The sequence below is a fragment of the Budorcas taxicolor genome, chromosome 19, assembly GCF_023091745.1.
Source record: "Budorcas taxicolor isolate Tak-1 chromosome 19, Takin1.1, whole genome shotgun sequence".
Lineage (NCBI taxonomy): Eukaryota > Metazoa > Chordata > Mammalia > Artiodactyla > Bovidae > Budorcas > Budorcas taxicolor.
This window is the reverse complement of record NC_068928.1, coordinates 46,489,356-46,513,226: the sequence shown is the minus strand read 5'-3', so window position 1 is coordinate 46,513,226 and position 23,871 is coordinate 46,489,356. Positions and strand designations below refer to the sequence as shown.

At 44.5% G+C, this 23,871-nt stretch overlaps 1 protein-coding gene across 1 annotated transcript; it reads right to left on the bottom strand.

Moving 5' to 3' along the window:
• Positions 1 to 11,394: 11,394 nt before the first annotated feature.
• METTL2A (methyltransferase 2A, methylcytidine) lies at positions 11,395 to 22,415 on the bottom strand. The gene is made up of 9 exons (XM_052658103.1): positions 22,300 to 22,415; positions 22,005 to 22,096; positions 19,753 to 20,108; positions 18,619 to 18,668; positions 18,219 to 18,279; positions 16,358 to 16,497; positions 14,400 to 14,506; positions 12,995 to 13,060; positions 11,395 to 12,128 (listed from the first exon to the last, which is right to left on the bottom strand). Exons 1-9 carry the CDS (start codon positions 22,407 to 22,409, stop codon positions 11,950 to 11,952), a joined length of 1,161 nt encoding a protein of 386 aa, XP_052514063.1. The 5' UTR covers positions 22,410 to 22,415; the 3' UTR covers positions 11,395 to 11,949.
• Positions 22,416 to 23,871: the final 1,456 nt, after the last annotated feature.

Below are 23,871 nucleotides of genomic sequence, written 5' to 3'. Positions count from 1 at the left end.
CAGTGGTCATGTATGGATGTGAGAGTTGGACTGTGAAGAAAGCTGAGCACCAAAGAATTGATGCTTTTGAACTGTGGAGTTGGAGAAGACTCTTGAGAGTCCCTTGGACTGCAAGGAGATCCAACCAGTCAATCTTAAAGTAAATCAATCCTGAATATTCATTGGAAGGACTGATGCTGAAGCTGAAGCTCCAATATGGTCACCTGATGCGAAGAGCTGACTCATTAGAAAAGACCCTGATGCTGGGAAAGAATGAAGGCAGGAGAAGGGGGCCACAGATGAGATGGTTGGATGGCATCACTGACTCAAAGGATGTGGGTTTGAGCAAGCTCCGGGAGTTGGTGAAAGCCAGGGAGGCCTGGCATGCTGCAGTCCATGGGGGTCGCAAACAATGGGACACGATGAGTGACCAACAACCCCCACCTCATCTATCATCTGTCCTGGTTCCACTCCTCCCTCAGCAGCCCCCCAACCACTAGTTCCCCTCCGAACCCCCACCCCTCCATCTTCCTAGCCACCCCTGATGTTTAGTGCACCCTTAGCTGCCACCATCACCCGGAGCCTCCAAACTGCTCCTTCTGATTATCCCACCCCACCCACCCCCCCCCCCCCCCACAGCATATTTTCCAGCAGAGCTAAACACTTATCTTTTAAAATTGTAATTCAGACCACTCCCTCTCCTAAAACTCTCCCACACTTTCTCCATGTAATAAGAAAACATCCTAACTCAGCAGGGTTTATGAGGCCCTCGGTGGTCTAGTCCTCTTTCCAACTTCCTCCACCATTCTTTCTGGTGACCCTATCCCCACCTCCCTTTAGCTCTTTAAATGCCTAAGATTCCCCGCCTCAGGGCTTTTGTTTCTCCAGGTTCTTGCCTCTGGCTGCTACACCCTTACCTTGGGTCTCATCATTGCCCATGGGAGAGCTGAAGAATTGATGCTTTTGAATTGTGCTGGAGAAGACTCTTCAGAGTCCCTTGGACAGCATGTAGGTCAAACCAGTCAGTCCTAAGAAAAGTTATGACCAACCTAGACAGCATATTAAAAGGCAGAGACATAATAACTTTGCCAACAAAGGTCTGTCTAATCAAAGGTATGGTTTTCCCAGTAGTCATGTATGGATGTGAGAGTTGGACTATAAAGAAAGCTGAGAGCCGAAGAACTGATGCTTTTGAACTGTGGTATTGGAGAAGACTCTTGAGAGTCCCTTGGACTGAAAGGAGATCCAACCAGTCCATCCTAAAGGAAATCAGATGTGACTCATTTGAAAAGACCCTGATGCTGGGAAAGAATGAAGGCAGGAGGAGAAGGGGATGACAGAGGATAAGATGGTCAGATGGCATCACCGACTCAATGGACATGTTCAGTTCAGTTCAGTTGCTCAGTCGTGTCCGACTCTGCAACCCCATGAATCGCAGCACACCAGGCCTCCCTGTCCATCACCATCTCCCGGAATTCACTCAGACTCACATCCATCAAGTCGTGACGCCATCCAGCCATCTCATCCTCTGTCGTCCCCTTCTTCTCCTGCCCCCAATCCCTCCCAGAATCAGAGTCTTTTCCAATGAGTCAACTCTTCGCACGAGGTGGCCAAAGTACTGGAGTTTCAGCTTTAGCATCATTCCTTCCAAAGAAATCCCAGGGTTGATCTCCTTCAGAATGGACTGGTTGGATCTCCTTGCAGTACAAGGGACTCTGAAGAGTCTTCTCCAACACCACAGTTCAAAAGCATCCATTCTTTGGTGCTCAGCCTTCTTCACAGTCCAACTCTCACATCCATACATGACCACAGGAAAAACCATAGCCTTGACTAGACAGACCTTAGTCGGCAAAGCAATGTCTCTGCTTTTGAATATACTATCTAGGTTGGTCATAACTTTTCTTCCAAGGGGTAAGCGTGTTTTAATTTCATGGATGCAGTCACCATCTGCAGTGGTTTTGGAGCCCCCCAAAATAAAGTCTGACACTGTTTCTACTGTTTCCCCATCTATTTCCCATGAAGTGATGGGACCAGATGCCATGATCTTTGCTTTCTGAATGTTGAGCTTTAAGCCAACTTTTTTGCTCTCCTCTTTCACTTTCATCAAGAAGCTTTTTAGCTCCTCTTCACTTTCTGCCATAAGGGTGATGTCATCTGCATATCTGAGGTTATTGATATTTCTCCCGGCAATCTTGATTCCAGCTTGTGTTTCTTCCAGTCCAGCATTTCTCATGATGTACTCTGCATATAAGTTAAATAAGCAGGGTGACAATATACAGCCTTGACGTACTCCTTTTCCTATTTGGAACCAGTCTGGACATGAATTTGAGTAAACTCCAGGAGTTGGTGGCGTGCTGCAGTCCATGGGGTCGCAAAGAGTCGGACACAACTGAGCAACTGAACTGAACTGAACTGATTGGTATAAAAACAAACATAATCGAGGCTGCCTTCATTATCATATGTTCACTATCATCCTATTTGTTTTTTCTTTCTGGTTTTGTTTTTTTAATTTATTAAAAAAAAAAAAAACTTAATCCCTGGCTGCATGATGCAACTTGTGGGCTTGTGGGATCTTAGTTCCCTGATCAGGGATCAATCCTTGGCCCTCAGCAGTAAAAGCTCAGAGTCCTGATCACTGGACCACCAGGGAATTCCTCTCTTCTGGCTTTAAAATAAACCAAAATTAAAAACATTTTCAAAAGCCCCTAAAAGTATGATGGGCCCAAGTCACTGCACTGCAAAGGAGACTGTGCCCCATGCCTCATGAAGAAGCTGACTCTGGCTGAAGGCAACAACCTGAAACTCATCAAAAGCTTGAAGGTTTTATCTCTTCACTGCTCTTTGGGACTTTAGAGAAGAAATGCAGAACAGTGCTTCCTGCTACAGACTCACTTACTAACACATGGTTATTCTCTCCAGGCAAAAGTTACCTGGGGACACACCACCTATATAACTGCTAAATATACAATATATGATAAACTGTGTCTTACACAAACTAGTCTTGTAAATACAGAATAGCCTACAGAGGTTGGTTTTCAATGCTGTTCTCTGCAAGTTATATTGGGGGCCGCTATAAGGGGCTGCTAAGTTATAGGGGGCCAATTGGGCTGCTGGATTATTTTTTATACCTGACTGACAGTTAGGGAAACTGAGAACCCAGTAACGGGGCCAAGATGATGCAGAGAACAAATGAAACAGTGATCCCAGGACTTCAACCCTGGTCTGTGGTTTGGAGAGACTGAGTTTGTGGTGCCTGAGGGTCTTCTAGGGGAAACTGATGTCAGGAGGCATTTAGATAAACTAGTTCAAGGCTCAAGTGGGATCCTTAGCTTGTGACATGGATTTGGGAATTATCCGAGTGCTGGTGGCATTTAAAGATTCAGAGTGGAACAGCTTGTTCAATCTGCTGCAGCCTCTGTTATCATGAAACCACCCTGAGTGGGTTTCCTCCTCATCGAGCTGGCAGCTTTGCTGTCCTGTGGGTTCTTGCCCCTGCTCTCTTCCAGGTGTGCCTGGATCCTGAGAAACGTTTATGGGGAACCCTCTGTCCACAGTCCCTGGGCGACCAGCATGGGCTTCGACCTCAAGCCCCACTACTTCTTTGTTTGGGTGCACCGCACAGCATGTGGAGTTCCCTGACGAGGATCGAACCCATGCCCCCTGCCTGCAGTGGAAGCCCGGGGTCCCAACCAATGGACTGTCAGAGGAGCCCGCCACTATTTCCTGCCAGATTACGTGCTAGAACTTGACTTTCCTTGCTTTGATGCCTGATCTCTATAGGGACCCGGCACCTGGGTGACATTGTATACTCATCCAACCAGTAACTACTGAGCACCAACTATGTGCAGGACACTGCTGCAGGTCCTGAGGGTACCACCGCGAACAAAGCAGACAAAGACTCTTGAACCCAAGGAGCTCACAGTCTAGAGCAGGAGGCAGACAATGAATAATGCTTCCAGGTGTCATGAATACGGTAAAGCCTCATAACGTGGCGTGAGGGCAGCGCAGGGCTCTGAGGAGTGGCGGTGACACAGGGCAAGGTCGCTGGTGGGAAAGGAACCTAAGGGGGGAATGTTGGAGCTGAGCCCTGAATGAGAAGAAGGCAGCAGTCATGAGACGGTGGAGCGTGTGCAGCGTCCTTCCAGGAGCAGCGAGTCTGAGGTGTCCAGGCTGGGCGTGTCTGGAAGGCCCAACTGATCGGAGGGAAGAGAGGGGCTCGGAAAGGCAGAAAAAGCCACAGTGGGCAGGGGTCCTCCCTGGTGAGAAGACCCAACCCAGGACTACCAAGGACACCTAACAACATGGGAAGGGAAAAAATAAGTCAAGAGAAGACCCCTCTTGGACTTCCCTGGTGGTCCAGCAGTTTAGACGCCATGCTTCCACTGCAGGGGGCCTGGGTTGGGATAGTTCTGCGTGCCTTTCAGTGTGGGCCAAAAAGAAAAGACAAGACCCCTTTTTACTGAGGAAGGAGGAAGAGGGAGGAAGAAGCAAGACAGAACCAGAAGCAGGACTGCTGCTGCTGCTGCTGCTGCTGCTCAGTCGCTTCAGTCATGTCCGACTCTGTGCAACCCCATAGATGGCAGCCCACCAGGCTCCCCCATCCCTGGGATTCTCCAGGCAAGAACACTGCAGTGGGTTGCCATTTCCTTCTCCAGTGCATGAAAGTGAAAAGTGAAAGTGAAGTTGCTCAGTCGTGTCCGACTTTTAGTGACCCCAGGGACTGCAGCCCACCAGGCTCCTCCATCCATGGGATTTTCCAGGCAAGTGTACTGGCGTGGGGTGCCATTGCCTTCTCCAGCAGCAGGACTGGGGCCGTTGTTAAAAAATTGTTAAGAATTTCAAGATGGCGACAGTAGAGCATTGACCTTGGCGTGGGCCCTTCTGAGCAGCCGCTCGGTGCCTCTCCACAGGACACAGCCCAGCAGACAGCCTTGGGCAGATGAAGGGCTCCTCTCTCCACCCCAGGACACAGAGTAAATGCGGTAGATTAAAATTTTTCTATTTTGATGAAAAAGTTGCAAATTGTACAGCACTGCACAACCAACATAATGTAGCTGATTTCATGGACTTTTAAGAACTGTATTGATATTACACGTCTGACAGCTGCAGGGTTCTATTTTCCCCTGGAAGGCTTGGCAGGGGGTGGGGTGTGGGGTGGGGGGTTTGGGGGTGCCTCTCTGCTCCTCATGCTCCCCACATGGCAGGGGACAGGATTAACCTCTGAGCAGGTGTGGCATGTTCCCAGGGAGGCACAGCTGGTTGGAGCCAAGAATGTTTACAGCCCTATATTATGTCAAATATCATTTTTATCAAACCTCCCCTCCTTAATCTTAGGCTAATTACCTTAATGATTAACACTAGTTGTCTGACCTTGGTAAACCGTTTACTCTCCTTGAACTTCAGATTTCCTCATCTGTAAAAAGCCGATGATTGTACTGATATTTCACAGGGGTGCTGTGAGGATTTAACATATGAAAAGCCTTTTTAAAGAGTATTAAGGTTTAAACAGATGCTAGGTAGTGTTACTACAGGTCTGCTCCTTGTTGCCTCACTGGTGTGGACAGCACCACGGCTGGACGGGAGCTTTTCGTAGCACTGACTCCTAGACTCTGGTGTATTCTTTTTTCCCCCACTGTTTTCTAGTGTATTTTTAACAATCAACTTCTGATCTTCAGTTTTTCAAGCAGCAGCTTCCTTTCCTGGGGAGATCCCCTTGGCTTGTCAGTCATGCCTCAGATCACAGATCAATAATCCTCGTTTATGTACCAGACTCTGGTGAGTTGGGCTGCCTGCATAATTTTAATAGTCCCTAAATGAACTGAGAAGAAAGAATCCAGATCCTGGACCTGAGGGTTCTGAAGGAGACAAGGGATTATTCTTACTTGTTGCTTAGTCAGTTTGGGTAATACTCTTATTAAAATGTGCTGAAGGCAGATACATTTATTACAAGAGTGAGCAATGGTCCCGGAAGCTTCCCTCTGTGACGCAGTGTTGCTCACGCTGAGGGGTGGAGATGCAGTGGCTGTTCCTTTGGTCTTGGAGGCTCTGCCCTCACACATCCCATGAAGGATGTCGCCTCCTCCTGCCCACCCCACCTCAGAGGGCCCTTTCCCCCGCTCCCTGCCACCTCTGTATCCTTCCTACTCTGTTTGACTTTTCCTGGTACATGCCCACCTGATTCATGTTTTATAGGTTTATATTGTTGGTATCACCCCCATCCAAACATGAGCTCTGAGAGAGCTGTGACTCTGCTCTGTGGGGTTTCCAGGCCTGGGGCTCAGGGCCTTTCACCAGCAATCAGATCCAGATAGAACTTATACTATTTGTTTTCATTGTATTTATCTTTTAAAAAGACTTTCACTCATGATGAATGATACTTATTTTACATTTATCATAGCGATATAAAGTTTCCTTTAAAAATAAGTTTAAAACTGTAAGTAATTTAAAAATATCAAGTAAATAATGGTGGTGCCCACATGTCACAAAAATGGTGTTCTGTGGAAGCCTTTTAGGGACTCTGCTTGGTCTGTAATCCTATTCTGGCAACTGTATACACACACACGGAGACACACTTGGTACACAGAGATATCAGCATTAGGAGTTGAGTTATAGTCACCTCCTACAAGTGGACCAAACAGCAGGGAAGGTCCTTAGCCACACTGGAGGGTTCTGGGGAGTACACACTTCCTAGGGCTCCCTAGGCCCCTCTACCTTTCTGCCTGGGGGTCCACGAGACACCCCATGTCCTTCTACCTTCTGTTTTCCCCCTAAGCCAGCTTGAGCTGCTGGTGCTTGCAATCAAAGCCCTGTACACTACAGTCTTCTGGAGTTAAATACAAACTGGGTGTCGATGCATGTCTGTTGAGGGGGATGAGGGCACGGCAGGAAGAAGCTATTTATTCAGTCTTCACATATCTCTGCACGGCAATGGGTCAGGTGTTTGCCACCTGGCTAAGCGTTGAGAATACAAAGCTCCCTCAAGAAATTCATCATTTAGTGGGCTCCACTGAGTGTCGGTCTTAATCACACAATAAATGTTGAGTAATGGGAAGCAAGGCTGAGGAGGGCGTGGGGGGTTCACTGGCAGCACAGTGCATCAGAGGGCTTTCCTTCCGTCCTGCTCCTCCCCGCAGAGGCAAGGTTTCAAGTATGGCTCCTTCTAAGGATATATGTATTTTTTCTTTCTTTCATTTTTGGCGGAGAAGGAAGGTGATATTTAAAGTTTCATGAAGAAATCCAAACTCAGAGAAAGGAAGGTGGGGAATGAATGTATGTGCTTTCTCAGTTGTGTCTGACTCCTGACAACCCCATTGGCTGTAGCCTACCAGGCTTCTTTGTCCATGGGGATTCCCTAGGTATGCAATCTGGGGCTTCCCTCAAGGCGAAGAGGCCAAGTTTGTGCCCTTGGTCAAGGTTACTGGCTATTGTGTCTCAGGGGGCGCCCCCAGAGGGTGGAATCTGACTGTGGCTGTTGGTCCCCTACCTTGGTCATGCAGTACATCCCACTGACTACAGTCAAGAGACAATCCATACCCAATCTTGAACCTATAAATTCACTGGAATAAAGAGAGGTAGCCGTGATGCACCATTTCAGCTTTTTCACTGGCAAAATTTATCACTAGCATTCCTCCCACCCCTCAACCCAGGTTCCCAAATCACCGAATTAAGCAGCATATAAAAATGTGCAACGCATCAATGCAGCTCAGCTCTGAAAATAGCAGCTGTAGCCACAAACCAAAGAACAGGCCTTTGTGAAAGAGTGAAAGAAGCTGTTAGTCCTGAGTTCATCTTTTAAGTCACAGATATAAACCGCCCCCACCCCCCCACCCCCCCGCCAACTACTAAATTAACACCTTTAATCAAAGATAGGAATCAATCAGAGCAAAGTTGTATGTCCTAGCACATTAGATTTTCCTATTCCTGCTAAGTTTCCAAGGTCCTGATTTCCCAGCCAGAGCCCAGGAGAGTATAAACTCACATGAAGGCAGCTAGTGGACCCATTGCAAAGGAGTAGGTTTGACAGCATCAGCACAGGCCAGGTTCAAGATGAAGCATGCACAACCAGGAGATGAATCACTTCTGAGCCGTAAGAACCCAAGGTCTCCAGGGAATAGTGTCACAATCTGACCCTGGGCAACGCCGTCAGGAACACAGCTCCTCTCTGATAGCTCTGGCGCACCCATCTCAAATCAAACTGTCCCTCATTTTTTAAACAATGTTGAATCTGTCTCCTCAGCCAAATTAACATCATTTAGGAAGATCAGTGAGTTTCAGAAACACTACTTTGCTAGACTTGAATCTAAACCACACAACTTCCTGAGCAGTTTCATATGTGGAGCTACCTTCCCAGCCAACACAGCACTTTTCTTGCCTGAAGAGGGTCAAGAGAGTCAGACTGAAAGCCCAGGCAGCCTGTGTTTTTCTGAGTGGCACTGAAGTCATACTTTAATCTACCCTGACCATGTTTAATTGTCTATTGCCCCTCATTAGTGATTCCAAGGCTGAAAAATTATGCAAAGTCCCTTACAGAGTTCAAGTTAGCTTGACAGATAAAAAGAGAGCTTGGCATATGGCTAAGTGGTAAAGAGATGGGGGAGGGGTGGTGCATAGGAAGGAAAGATAAAGGCTCAACTTTTGTATACCTAAACCCAAAGCACAGGCAGGTACTGGGATAAGGGAATAAAAACTGTTTCTGGGCTTCCCTGGTGGCTCGGTGGTAAAGAGTCTGCCTGCCAACGCAAGACACACGTTTGATCATGGATCTGGGAAGACTCCATACGCCATGGAGTAACTAAGCCTTTGCACCACAACTACTGAGTCTGTGCCCTAGAGCTCAGGTGCCACAGCTACTGACGCCCCTGCACCGTGGAGCCCGTGCTGCACAACAGAAGCCATCACAATAAGCCTGTGCACCACAACTAGAGAATGGCCCCCGCCTGCTGGTACTAGAGAAAGAGCCCGCACAGGAATGAAGACCCGGCACAGCCAAAAATAAACAAATTAACCCAATAATTTTATAAGGAAAGGAAACAGTCACTCAGTCGTGTCTGACTCTTTGTGACCCCATGGACTGTAGCCTGCCAGGTTCCTTCTGCCCATGGACTTTTCCAGGCAAGAATACTGGAGTGAGTAGCCATTTCCTTTTGCAGGGGATCTTCCTGACCTAGGGGTCAAACCTGGGTCTCCTGCATTGCAGGTGGATTCTTTACCATCTGAGCCAGAAAAATTTAAAAAGCCAATGATGAGGTGTACCAAATTAAGTCTCCAAACTATAATTTTTCTCTTGTGAGAAAAGTTGCCTTACTAAAGTGTGCAGACCACAATAAATAAAAGCCTTTTTATAACTAGTTGAAACTTCTTAAACTCCACCAAATTTTTTCACTTCTTGGCACACAGATATGCTAATTTCCAACACACCTTAAAAAACCTTCCCTAAGTGGTCCTTGTTCATCTTGTTTCACTCTTCATTGGAGCCAATTTCTCAATCACAGCATCTGCCACCACCAGCTTGTCATGGCAGTGCTGATGCCAGCCAGCACTGTGGCAGAAAATCTCCTCCATGGAGTCTTGTCACTGCTGTGTGGATGACGACCTTGTTGGAGGCACTCCCTTGGCTGGCTGGGTGTAGGTGACATGTCAAAAATGGTTATATGTGCGGAGATTAGCCCATTATGTTTAGGATTATGGGCACTGGTGATTGTTGAAAAGGGAACAAGTACAGAGACAAAATCCTGCGGTGTTGGACCGGAATCAAAGGTATTCCTCTGAACTGATGGTTTTCAATACATATTTAAGTAGAGAAATACAGACTCAAGTATGTATATATACATATATCCCTATGCTTCATCCACTGAGGGGACCAGGAAACAGGTACCCAATAGCAATGAGCACTCTTAGCTTGATTTCTAAACACCCTGCTCTTCCAAATGAAACTAGAACCCTTTGGGGGACATGGCTGGTTCAGACTGAGAAAAGGTACACGGTGAGCCTGGAACAACTTGTGCTTGAAGTGCTGGAACAGTAGTTCATTCATCCTCTGAAATGAATAGATATACTAAACGATTCCCTTTGGCATCTCTGAAGCATTTACAACAGAAACAGTTTTTATTCCATCTTCCCAGCTCCTGTCTTGTGTTCTGCCCCTTAAAAAGTAGAGTTTTTGCTTCCTTTCTGCGCATGACAAAGGGTCACAGAAACACATGAAGGGGCTCCCAGCGGCCAAATCTGGGACAATGAGCATAAAGATCACAAAGTATCAAAATGACATCAATGTATAATAAGCACTGAGTAAAAGAGAAACCCATGAATCTGTAAGTAAACAAATAAAGAAAAGGAAGCCTTCCTTACACAGAGTGCCAACCAGTAAGTGTAGGAAGGATGTGGGATTCAAACACACTACCTGGCTACCATCATGATAGTAATTTAGACAAGAAACAGCAACAGATGCTTAAACAATGGGGTAAAGTTTAAAGCGGAATGGGATATTTAGTCTCAAAGCACTAACTTACAAAATACTTCTTAGGAACTTTTCAGTGGAGAAACCCACCAGGCACCACCTCAATTAAGTGATCGAAGTTAACATCAACAATTTAAGATACTTCAAAAGCACATACCACAACAGCAACACTTCTGATATTCCTGCCAACAATACGTAACTAAAACCAAATCATGAGGAAGGCACCAACAAACCCAATTTGAGGGCACTCTGCAAAGGCTTTAATCTTCAAGTGTCAAGGTCATGAAAACAAACTTCAAGGATTGTTCCAGGCTGAAGGAAACTGAGACATGACTACTAAATGCAACACAATGGCTTTTTTCTTTTTTGATGATAAAGGATATTATTGGGACCATTGGGAAAACTTGGTTATCTGAAGCTGGCAGTGTTTCCATGTTAATTTCTACTTCTGACGGATATGTTTGGTGATATAAGAGAATATCTTCAGTTACAGGAACTACACATTATAAAATATTACATAAGATACACTGTAGTGTTGGGACATCATCCTGCAACTTACTCTTAAAAATGATTCAGGGCAGAATTCCCTGGTGGTCTGGTGGTTAAGACTGTGCTTCCACTGAAGGGGGCCTGGGTTTGATCCCTAGTCAGGGAACTAGATCCCATGTGTTGCAACTAAAAAAGATTCTACATGCTGCAATGAAGATGGAAGATCCTGTGTGCCACAACTAAGACCCAGAGCAGCCAAATAAATACTTTCTTTAAAAAAGAAGAAAAAAATCAATCAAGCAGGTGGAGGAGGGCAGCAATCACATTAAAGGGATGGAAGGATCACATTCAGAAGTGAAATGCCTAAAATTCTCCCAATTTCTTTTGCATCAAAAATATAAGAGTGGGCGCACACACACAAAAGACAATTTGCTGAAAGTGAAGATCTTTTTAACGTTTTTAGACACAGGTTACTTAAGATGGGGGCAGGGGTTGGGGGGAGAACAGTACTTAAAATTCCAAGGAACTAAGGTTAAGCAGAGACTACAACCAAATACTTAACAGGGGCACCTTATATTGATGCTGTTTTTCTGCGTCAGGAAAACATCCAAAGACCGGCAGTTCTTCCCAGCTTGCTTCCTTGATGATCACTGAGTGAGACTTTTATTTATCTCTCCATGTATCAATTGCTTAGTCCATATATCTGAATCCTCAGATAATTTAATGCAACTCAGTCATTCACCTTATCATATAATACTTTCACATGGATATAAATTTCTGATTCCCATGAATAACATTTCAATTATTAAGTTACAAAATGGCAAGATTCTTTGAGATCTCCACATAAGAAAAAAACTTGAGAAAGGTATATCACAGGGCTTCACAAATATGAAGCAAAACAGTTAGAATCTTGATATAAAATAATTCTTCCCAGGTTCAAATCTGTTTTGAATCCTTGAATGGTTCAATAACAACAAGACACCATTTGTGAATGTTCTTTTTAAAAAGCCCAGCGAGCCTGTGAGTCAGCAGCAGGTGGTGCCTGCCTCGCAGCCAGTGCTAGACACAAGAGGCTTGCGATACTTGCACTGAATCCAAACTCGGTACATTGTCAGTTGTTTTCCTCGATTCACTTGCAACCGGCGATCCACCAGGTTCTGAACCTTTTCCAGTCCAGCAGTAGTGAAAAGTGTGTCCAGTTCATCTAGTTTGGAAACAGATGTTTATATATTTTCCCCTGAAGAAAAAGCACCGTGTCTACCATTCCCCATGCTAAATGGTACTCTTTGAGACTGCTGTCCTGCCTCATAGACTTTAAGTGGTTTGGGCAGTATGGTTTAGCTACAATCGCAGTAGTGACTTGGTAGCAGCAAGTCCTCATTTAGGCAGAGGAAGGCAAACCACATGTGAAAGGTGGCCTGGAACGCACCGGGAAAGCCTTTCTAAGAGTCAGCTGATGGGAAAGAATTTTCTAGGGTTCTATGTACATCTTACAATCATATGCACAAACTGACATGTTATGTCAAAGCCATTTCTTTTTTTTTTTTTTTTTAAGGGGAGAGGTTTCATCACTCACTAAAGGCTCAGAAAAGTATGTTACCTGAAGCTGGCCCAGGGACAAAATATTCATATGGCACTGGTGGGGGTGAAAACTGGCAGCAGGACAAGCAGCAGAGGAAAGCAGCTCTGAGTTACACCTGGAACCCAGGGAGCAATGGGTTCACTTAAACTCAGGTGCACCTAAGGTACAACCCAGCTTCGAAGCTGAAATAGCTACAGTGCAGTCTTGCAAAACGAGCATGTGTCCTGTTTTGGACAAAGTGATGGAGGGGAAGAGCAGGCAGCAGAAGAACAAGGCAGGGACCAAAGGTTCATATAAGCTGAGCCTACTGAGAGAACACTGAGTAGTTCCAGGTGGCTGGGGGTAGGCTAAGGGGTGGGGAACGGCAGGGAAGAGGCTGCAAAAGGTAGGCGGGGCCAGATGACGCCACTTCTGAAAGCACACGGAGGAATATGGAAATTAGTCCTGGGGGGGCTGTCAGCACAAAGACAAGTGCTTTTGTGTCATACCTTGTGTGAAGAAGTACACTCTGGTGCCATCGCCTCTCACATAGAAATTTTCAGACAGACACTGACCTGCAGAGTGATGTAGTAAAGACCAGAGAAACTTTAAAGCACTTCTGTGAATTTCATGGCCAATTAAATGTGCATCAAGATATCAATTTCTGGGGCAGAGAACAGATCCTTTTCTAAGCTACTCTGGTACTTTGCAGGAATCTGAAGTCTCTCTTGGAGAAGAGCAGCTCCAGGAGAATAATCAAATTTCAGTGTCAGTGAACACATGTAATTCTCAGCCCCCTATTTTACAGTTCTGCTTCAGGATGAAAATAGCTTGTTTTCTTCCTTCCTCCACCATTAAATAAATAACACATACACTTTGTTTAAAAACAAAAGCAACTTTTAAATGGCTTTCTGCCCCTTTAGAAACACACAGTAAAAATTCAAGGAATATAGCTGAGTTTAAGGAAATCTGAGACAGCCGCTATTCCCACTTCAGTGACTGTCCTTTTGCGTCTCTCCATGGTGTCCACATGCACCCTCATAAATAGGATCCCATACAAACTGGTTTGTATCAAGGCCACACTTCCCCTTCTGCTGCTAAGCCCCCGACCTTCTCAGTTTAACAACCTGATGTGTAATCAATCCTTCTACGCCTTTTGAATGTCAAAGTAATCTTATTTATTTTTCCCTAGCTACTGTTAAACACAGGATTAAGTGTAAAATACCAACCCGCACAATGCTTTTCTCACTTGGTCACACAGCCAAGTCCACCCCCAACGAGACCAGTGGTATGGGGTCCACACCATGTGATAACACACATTACCCTATGCAGAGGCAGTCATTTTGTTTCCACGGTTTTGCTTATTACACACGTACTATGTGCGGGTTCCTGAATAAATCCCCAAAGGATTGTTGGATTGAACAGATAACGCCAAGGTGCTTTAAAAAAAGGGCCACAACCATTCCTATTTCTGCCTTTCATGGAGGAACATCGCTCTCTCTGAGTCAGCCAGCAATAGGTATCTCATTGCTGTTTCCATTTTCTTGAAGTTCTGTTTTCAGCCATTTGGATACGCTCTTCAGTAAATCAACTTTAAAACACTTCTCATCTGTTTTCCGGGTGGGTCACTGATCTTTTTCCTTATCAATGTGCCAGCAGTCCTATTTGAACAGCATAGATATTAAGTCTTTACTGTTCTATTAACTGAAATATTTGTCCTCAATCTGTCATTTGCCTTTTAACTTTTTAATGGCATCTTTTGCCATATCACACTTAAAACATACCACTCTTTTCATGTATTAAATGGCTCTCTGTATGGAGCTATATAATTCGAGAGTCTCTCTTTTATTCCACTAATTTGTGAGACTATTCTAATGGCAAAGCCATTGTTTTGATTACAGTGGGAAAAAATACCTTTTTTAAACCGAAGCTGAGCCATGTCATAGCGGCCATAATCTCGCAGAAGCATTATCCCCCCGGGCTTCAGAAGCCTGCTCAGCCTGTTGATAGCATTCTGCATCCTGAAGGGCAGCAGGGAACGAAGATCAGATCTCTTTAAGAACAGAGTCCCCTCCTAACAGCACCCCCACCCCCAAAAAGAGAACAGGTCCCTTTTCTCTGTAGCGTTATTTGGAAAAGCCAGTGGACTTCCCAACACTGACACATCAGCCCTGAAATCTTAGCTCCTATGCTGTTGTTTCAGTTATAACCTGAGCTCACGCCCAAAACTCTAATGTACATACCTTCTGCTGTCTCCTTACAACTGTGGCTTCTATCCACTGCCTTCAGTATGAAGAGGGCTGCTCCTTCAGTAGGGATCCACGGTGGGGGAAGTTACATGCTCTCTGCCTGGCTCACTTCCCACTCCTCAGGGGGAAGCCATCCCCACACTGGGCTCCCATGGATCTCTGAAAGGACCCCTGACCACCCAGTGAGGAGACTGCTAGTTGACCCACCTACCTGCCCACTATGCTCAAGATCTCTGCATACAGCCTGTCTCTTTCCATCTGTTGCATGAGGACTGAATCTCAAGAACTTTACAAGGTGACACAGTCTGTATGCAAATGAGTACTCTGGGCAGAGTGCGCTACACTTCCGACTGCATTTTCCATATATAGAGTCTCAGTGTAGGTTTCAGCTTTAACTATTGAAGAAGTATAAATGCTTTGAACTTAAAAACCACATGAAAGTCTAATTAAATACTGAATAACAAATTTCTTTTGAATAATGTTTTTAATTTTAATGTTTTGTTTCAGTCCATGTCAGTTTAAAACTCAGTGGTTTCTGTGGTGGCTCAGCAGTAAAGAATCCACCTGCCAGCGCAAGAGACGTGGGTTTGATCCCTGGTTTGGGAAGATCCCACATGCCGCAAAGCAGCCAAGCCTACGCACCTTGACTATTGAGCCTGTGCTCTAGAACCCGGGCTCTGCAACAAGAGAAGTCACTGCAATGAGAAGCCCGTATACTGCAACTACAGAGTAGTCCCTGCTCTGTGAAACTGAGAGAAGTGCGAGCAGCAACGAAGACCCAGCACAGCCAATATACAAATCAATGAAACTACATAAAGTTTACAGCATGTACGCTTCTGCAATTAATATTTAAAACCATGCCAGGCTGTTTGGGCTGTCTTCCACCGCCCTTATTTCATACTCACAATATTCCTATCAGGTCAAGTGACACAGTGCTATCCTAGAGGAAATGTGGGCTAGAGAAAGTCAATCACACCCCACCCCTCAAAGCACCCCAACTGATGCTGCTTCCTCGAGACAATATTTCAACTTCATTGGGATGACTGGCTGCCTATGTCCAGGAGCCTTTAATGGTATCTTTTAAGATAAACCAATCCACTTTCCTTTAATCTTGATTTTATGGAATTCTCCTTACTAAAGAAGTTTTCCAAAGAACTTAAATATCAGAGAACACTTGATGAGTTAAGTTTCACTGTATATTTTGTGCTGTTAATAAGCCTGGTTTATTTAAAGCATTTAAAAAGCCAATAATGGGATGTTCTTGAATAGCTGTGGCATTCACAGTTCTAAGACATCATGCTATGTGATCATCAACAGGAAATTTTTCCACATACCCACTAAGATGACTCCCTTATTCTTTGGAGATGTTAAACCATTATCGTAAGAAGAACCGACCACTGCAGTCAAAAGGCAGAGGTTTAGATGCTTGGAGTCCAACGTGGACTCCAAGACAAACTTAAGAAAAGTGGTTGACAAGCCTCTATTGCTTAGAATGAAATAGCTTCTTCCTGTCTATCAGAACATTAAGGAAATCATCTTTATTAAGGTTCCAACTCTGAGATCAAGATCCCCAATCAAAGCTTTGTTTTTGCTATGCTACTGGTTAAGGGACTTAAAACTTACTTGTCTGGAATGATTGCTGAGAGAACAAATATAAGGATGATGACATCAAGACTATTCTCAGGCATTGGGTAACTCTTATCTTCATCACACAGATCATGAACAAAGGCAAAACACCGAGAAGGGTCATATGCTGAATTTGTCTGCAGACAGATGGAAGAGAGGTTAGAAAATGTTCATATAGCCTCAAGAAAAACCATCTTTCTTTAAACATAATCCCTGCTGCTTCCCACTGAGGGAGATAGCTCTTGTCATTACAGCAAACATTGTTACTCTTAGGCTAAGAACCAGGAACAACTCTAGGAGCCTGTGAAATCCCACTTGTATGTTTAAAATGGTACATTCCTGACTCCTTTACTTCTAGTCTTTATTCTGATTAGGAGTCACATCTGAGGACTGGAAAAAAATGAGGAAGGTAAGTGACTAAAAGGGCAAAGTGAAACCTCATAAGTAGGAAAACAAACCATATTGAAAAAGCATGATTTAAAGCAACTCCCACTACAGCATATTACACAGATCATAGATTCTCCAGGAAAATCTCTCTCTCCAGATGTGGAAGATTTAACCTACAATTTATTATCATTAAACTAATTTTAAAAAGTCTCACTATTCATCTGGTATTGGCCCTTAAGAACAGTTTCAGAATCAGAAATTCCCTGGTGGTCCAGTGGTTAGAACTCGGCACTTATACTGCCAAGGGACTCAGGTTTGATCCCTGGTGGTGAAACTTAGACTCCGCAAGTTGAATGGCAAGACGCACACACAAAAAAGCCAACCAGAAATATTGCCGATCCCTGAGCTCCTTTGCATCATAGGAGCATCATCCATGATTGTAACACACATTCAGGGTAACTTCCCTATCCTTATCTCTCTTCTCCAAAACTGTGATTTTGTTTCTCACTGCTGCTGCTGCTAAGTCGCTTCAGTCGTGTCTGACTCTGTGCGACCCCATAGACGGCAGCCCACCAGGCTCCTCCGTCCCTGGGATTCTCCAGGCAAGAAAACTGGAGTGGGTTACCATTTCCTTCTCCAATGCATGAAAGTGAAAAGTGAAAGTGAGGTCGCTCAGTCACGTCCAACTCTTTGAGACCCCATGGACTGCAGCCCACCAGGCTCCTCTGTCCATGGGATTTTCCAGGCAAAAGGACTGGAGTGGGGTGCCGTTGCCTTCTCCATGTTCCTCACTGGTCACAGCTAATTAACAGGGCAAGTAGACAGTCAGCTGAGCTGAGTCAATCAGACTTTCTGGGGACTCTGGAATCAAGACACTGTCATTCAGGTGAGGTTCTGGGAACACTTGAAGAGGGGAGACTTATAAGGGACTGAGAGGGGCAAGTACATTGGGCCATGTATAAAACCAGGAAAAACCTATCAGAGAAAACCGGGCTGCAAAGGAAAAGAGCAAGCAAAAGGCAAACGGGCAATGAGAGGGAAAACACCATGACCTTGAGGGAGGCGCTGTGACAAAAGAAGGGGGTGGCAGCATCTCACCAGTGTGCCTTTGGTACCTGACACTTTGTCAGGGCTGAGTTTTAGTCCTGGCTACACCATATGCCCTTGAGATCTATGACATTCCCTTTAATTAGCTGCGCTTGTCTACAAGTTTCTGTAACTTGTCACTCAATCCTAAATGAAACAATCATTTCATTTCAATCCTTAAAACATGACTTTAGGAAGGTCAAGAGACCTGCCCAAAGTTCCACAGCAGGAAAGCAGCAGGTTCCATCATCACGTTTAGCCAACTCCTCTACTCCAGGTTATTGCAGACCACAGCACAATAAGCAAATAGTTTGAGATCTTGATTTTTATGAGGCCCTTTTCCCCTTAAGTCAGTGAAACTTACTGATAGGAGCACTGGACTTACCTGGACCAGTTCTACAGCTGTGGAAGAAAAATCACAACAGTAAACAAAGAGGCTTGGGTCACTGAAATGGGCAGGAAAAAAACCACAGCAGAGGCATTAGATTACAAACTGGATGATGTCGATTCTCTACACTATGCAGCAGAGTTAAAATATCAAAGGCACCACATGTTAACAAAGTAACAGGTTTAACACTCACTACTTTCCCTGATGACAAAGACAACTTATAAGTCAATTAAGTCAAAACAATCCATAATTGGATAATGTAGACATCTAATCTCCTGTAACCCACAGCTCCCAGTAATTGCTGTTACCATTCGATTATACTAAGAGTTCCAAGAAACAACAATGCATCACTTTTTTCTTTGCTGACGTGCTATTAAGACTTTACAACAAATCTTACTTGTTAGTTTGTAGAATTGGGAAGACTGTGTTTCCCACACCACAACCAACCTGTAGACAGAAATCAGAAATGTACTATTAATCACAGAATTCCCAAAGAATTAATTCCCTAAAGTAAATAAATAATCAACAATAGACAATTTGTCTTACTGTATTAGGAAAGGTGTAGTGACTAGAGCTAATCATGACACTCCCTGCCCGTGACCTCAGGAACCCTTAAAGAGGTAGCCACAGTAGACGAGAATATGGGCTTTTATCAGGATGGGACCTGGTCTGGGGAAAAAGAGCATGGGCTGCTCTTACTTTTTGAGTTTGGGCAAATGGTCCTGTAAACAGAGTATTTTCTTACTGCGCTCCACTATACCATTACTGGAAAAATGTTTCTAGTAGACTGGATTGAAAAAGTCATGAAGGGAACCATGCCAACACTGTCCTAAGTTCAGTGCTGGGTGTGGTAATAATGAAAACAGCACCATTTACTCAGAGCGTACTATGTGTCAGACACCATCCTCAGCCATTATATAAACATTATCTCAATTAACCCCAGTAATAACTATGAGGCAGAAGTCCCATTCCACTTGGGGAGGATCAGGGACCAACACAGTTATGCCAGAGGACTCAGTCCCAAAACTAATCAGCTTCTGGTGGCGTGTGTGGTCACTTTTGTGAATATTCACTTTACAGTGCACACTTTTCTTTTTCAGGTCTAGCCGAGCCTCTACCACACATCCAGACTGAGAAGACAAGAAATCTCCCACATCTGAAAAGCAGGCACCATCCTAACTAACCTCTCCATCTCATAACTGTATCAGAAGTAACAGAAGCTGTCTTCTGACCCGGGACTCTCTACCAGATGGCAGGGTGAGCAGGACACTACAACTTTTGGACAGAATATAATGTTCCCAGGTAGCACCTCAGGTGATTTATCTTTGTTTGTCATGACCAGGGCATCTGGTCTGCATCTAGGACATTTCAATAGCTCAAAAATGCAGGTGATTCCAGGCCAACATAAAGGAGGTAAGTCTAGTCAGCTTCATCATCAGAAGTTACCTTGGGGCTCAGCCTCTCTATTGCCACCCTCTGTGCATAAGACAGCCTCACTAACCCCACTGCCAGGACAATAAAGGGAGGTTACCTCGAGTATTCGGTAGGTGGCAGAGGATCCAGGAAACTCATTAGCACAGATTTCCAGGTGATGGAGTTTCTGAGTTACACTCTCTTCCATAAGAAGTGGCTGTGTCTTATCTCCAAGGCTAACAGAAGAACAACTATGCTGTTCTTCTATTGTTAAATCAGATCCATCCTCACCGCTTCTATAGTATTCATATACTTCATTCTTCTTATTCTCTGAGAACAAATTCGTCAAGTGATTTTGGCTAGGTGCCAGCTCTGGGAATTCAGTAAAAAGCCAATGTCTATCCTTGAAAAACCCATTTTCATGGATTTTGTAGAAGTTGTTCCAATATTTGTTGGCGTTGACCTCATAATCAGCTGTAAATATTTAAGAAAGAATTTTAAGAACCATCTCTCAGTTTTATTTGTATACAATATAAATTATCACCCTGCTTCACCAAATTTTATATGAAAAGTGATACTCAAGTAGAGCCTCAGTCTCAGAGCTGGTGGTCATTTGGTCCTATCACACTTGACTTTGCTCTCTATCTTGTCCTTCCAGGGAGTTTCAACTTCTGCCAGAAAACTTACTACCTATCAATTCTCCTCCCACATCTTTAGATGGCTCTTAACTATTAGAAAATCCTAATATTAAGCAAAAAACCTGTCTAATCATTTCTGGTCAAAAGGTCCTACTATCTCTCATACAGAACAGCTCTTTTGTATTTGAGGGCCATTATTTCCCTTTCTAAAACCTCTTTTACAAGCTAAATGTCCCACGTTCTTCAGTTATTCCCCATGTGAAGTCAATGGTTATAATACAGGTATGATACTGTATCTTCTTTACATTATATTTCTGCGTCTGTGGTTCTTTATAGTTTGGAGCCCAGAAATGAATTCACTACTAACAGATACCAAGCATGGAAACAGAAAATGATGACAAGAGGAAAAGTGTTCCGATGAGAAGAGATCTGATGACGGAGGACAGGACAGACTAAAGTATGGACTATTTAAAAGAAACCTGTGTTATTCAAGGTGATCAAGGCAGTCCTAGATTTCAGTTTTACTTTTTATTTTTGAGATAACACTGGCTTATAACTAGATTTTAGCTTTCTGCTCCTTGCCAATACAGAGCTTTGACTAGTGTAGTAGAAGAATAAAAACCTAAGAAACTGGATCTCAATTCTACCACTACTAACTAAACTGCTTACCTCTGGGCAAGGCACTTAATGTCCTGAAGTCCAAGTTTCTTTAACTGTAAAAAGAGGATATTGGACTATATGATTTTCAAAATCCCTTTCAACCTTAATTTGCTTTGATGTAGTCTTTGTCAAACTATGTAAGGTTAATATTTCATAACTGGACTCTTCTACTTGTTCAGAAATATTTCTGTGGGTACTACTCTGCAATTTCTAGTGCCACCTTCAACTGTCACTTAGAACACAGGCCCAACCAGTTCTAGTTTTACTAACTAGGAGTATTTTTCAGTGAAATCATCCACCTCTTCAGAAGAGGCTTCTTTTTCTTTGGCCAGACTTATTTCCACTCTGATTCATCCATCTTTCCTTTGCAGAAGCCTTACCACCTCATAGCCACCACACAAGGAAAAGACACATAACTCACGATTTGTTAGCCAGCCACCCCTCACCCCCCATTATTTAGAATCTGACCACTTGAATCCAGCTGTAACAGAAACATTTCCTCGGGCAAAATGTAGTGATGTAGAAAGAATATTCTCTAAGACAATCATGTTGCCACAGGTCAGTCATATTGATATGGGTCTAGTCAACATAATTAAAGACTTAGTGAAGCTGCTCAGTCGTGTCCGACTCTTTGCGACCCCATGGACTGTAGCCTACGAGGTTCCATCATCCATGGGATTTTCCAGGCAAGAATACTGGAGTGGGTTGCCATTTCCTTCTCCAGGAGATCTTCCCTCCCCAAGGATTGAAGCCGGGTCTCCTGCATTGTAGGCAGACGCTTTACCATCTGAGCCACCAATGAAAGACTTAAGTCACTAGAAAACGCTATCGAGATACAGTTATCCTCTTCCAAACAAAAAAGCAAAACCAAAACACCCTTTATGCCCTAACAAGATGTCAAGGAACAGCCCTTTCCCAGCCTTGCCCAACCCCTCCCCTTCTCGTTCTATCCCAGAGTTCTGTATCAGAGCAGTAACAAAGACTCTCGGGGCCTCGGTTCTCTGGCTTCTCCGGAGAGCATGTCCAGCAGTCCGCAGGCTGTCAATACCACTGAGGGTCCACCTGGGCGCACCTTGCTTCTCCTGGCACACCCGCTGAGTGCTGTTCTCCTGGACTTTCCTCTCTGCCTCCGCGGCCTGCTCCTCCGACCACTCCACGTTGTCCCTGGGGAAATGAAATGGGCAGCTTAGGCGCCTCAGGTTTTCGCCGCGGGCAGGGAATCGCTGGCCCCGCAGCGCCTCTTCCGTGGGAGGGGAGGGCCAAGAGTAGGCCCGCAGGACTCTGGTCGGCGGTCAGGGCCTTCTCAGAGTGCTCTGCGGCGCTGGGACAGGGCGAACCGCAGGCCGGGCGAAGGGTAGGGCACTTACCAGGCATTGTGGTGAAAGACGCGGGCGGGGTCGCTCAGAAACCGGCTCCCGAATTGCTGCCTCTTCCCGCAGACGGCTGCAGGATCGCCTTCAGTGAAGGAGCCGTCCATGACACCGGAACCGGAAACACCTACTTTCCCCTCACGCGCGAACGCTCTGCAGGCCACACCCCTTTCGGAAATCGCAAGGTCTGGGCGGGAAAACACGGAGGCTGGGTGGGGCAGTTATGAAGTCTCCCGTTGAGGCGGCGTTCGGACTCTGCCTGGTGGGACGGAGCTATTTGGGAAGGAGAGTCAGCGGGTTTTCGCCCCAGAGTCTTTAGTCCTTCAACAGGCGGGCCAGAAAGTGGTAGACGTTCCACTTGAGCCTCCTTCTAATTCTAGGATGCTCTAACAGGTCCCCAGTTTCTCTTAAGTTGTAAGACAAAAAATTTTGAATCACTTTAATAATTAGATAATTACCTAGCTTTACTGTAGAGTAGTGGCCAAAATAATTGAGAAAAATAGCAAGCAGGGCGAGGAAATAGGGCAGTTTTCCAGCTTTTCCCAGTGTGAAAAAGGAAAGAAAAAAGTGTGTGTTGTGTGTGTGTGTGTGTTGTTGATATCCACACTGTTTTTCTGGAGAAGGATATGAAATGAATTTCGAGAACACGAAGTTTAACCGTCAAATCAAATATCCAAGGACAAGTTTAAAAGTATAACCCCACCACCTAACTTTTTGAATTATCCATATGAAAGCTTATTTGCACAATCAGAATTGTAATACATACACATATATAATTATATTAATACATTTCCAGCCTTACATTTGTTTCGATAATTGCTACAAACTTACAAAAGAAGGAAGTATGCTGTCAATATAAGATAAAGTTAATTGAGAAGATTTCCAGAAGAGGGATGACTACCATTTGGAAGAAGAGAAGGGATTCGTTATTTAAGTAATATAGTTCTAGGTTTAACACACTGGTAACCAGTGATAGCTTATTGCTGAATCTTTCCATGGTGGTGGTGGTGGTTTAGTCGCTAAGTCGTGTCTCACTCTTTTACGACCACATGGGCTGTAGCCTACCAGGCTCTTCTGTCAGTGGGATTTTCCAGGTAAGAATACTGGAGTGGGTAGCCATTCCAGGGGATCTTCCCCACCCACGGATTGAACCTGAGTCTGCATTGCAGGAGGATTCTTTACCAACTGAGCCACCAGGGAAACCCAAGTCTTTCCATAGGCAAAACCAAAGGGAGCGATGATTCTAGAACTTTCCCTCCAAAAAAAAAGGAAACAAACCCTAAATCACAAAGAAAAGTAGAGGAGTGAATAAAAAAGATGATAGTAAAGAACTTGTAGTTTATTTGGAAACAATATTGTTTTGCTATTCTCATGGTCTTTTGAAACATTTTGAACAAAAGCTCCTTTCCAAAAAGCAAGTACAAGAATTTTTATCTTTTCTCAAGGTCAGTTGTGTAGATAAGGTGGTTGGTTCATATTTATTCTTGATATCTTGTTCTGTCATCTACAGGTTTCTTTGTTTTCTCTCTCCCCACACCGAAAGATTTGTGGTGCCGGTCAACAGTCCTA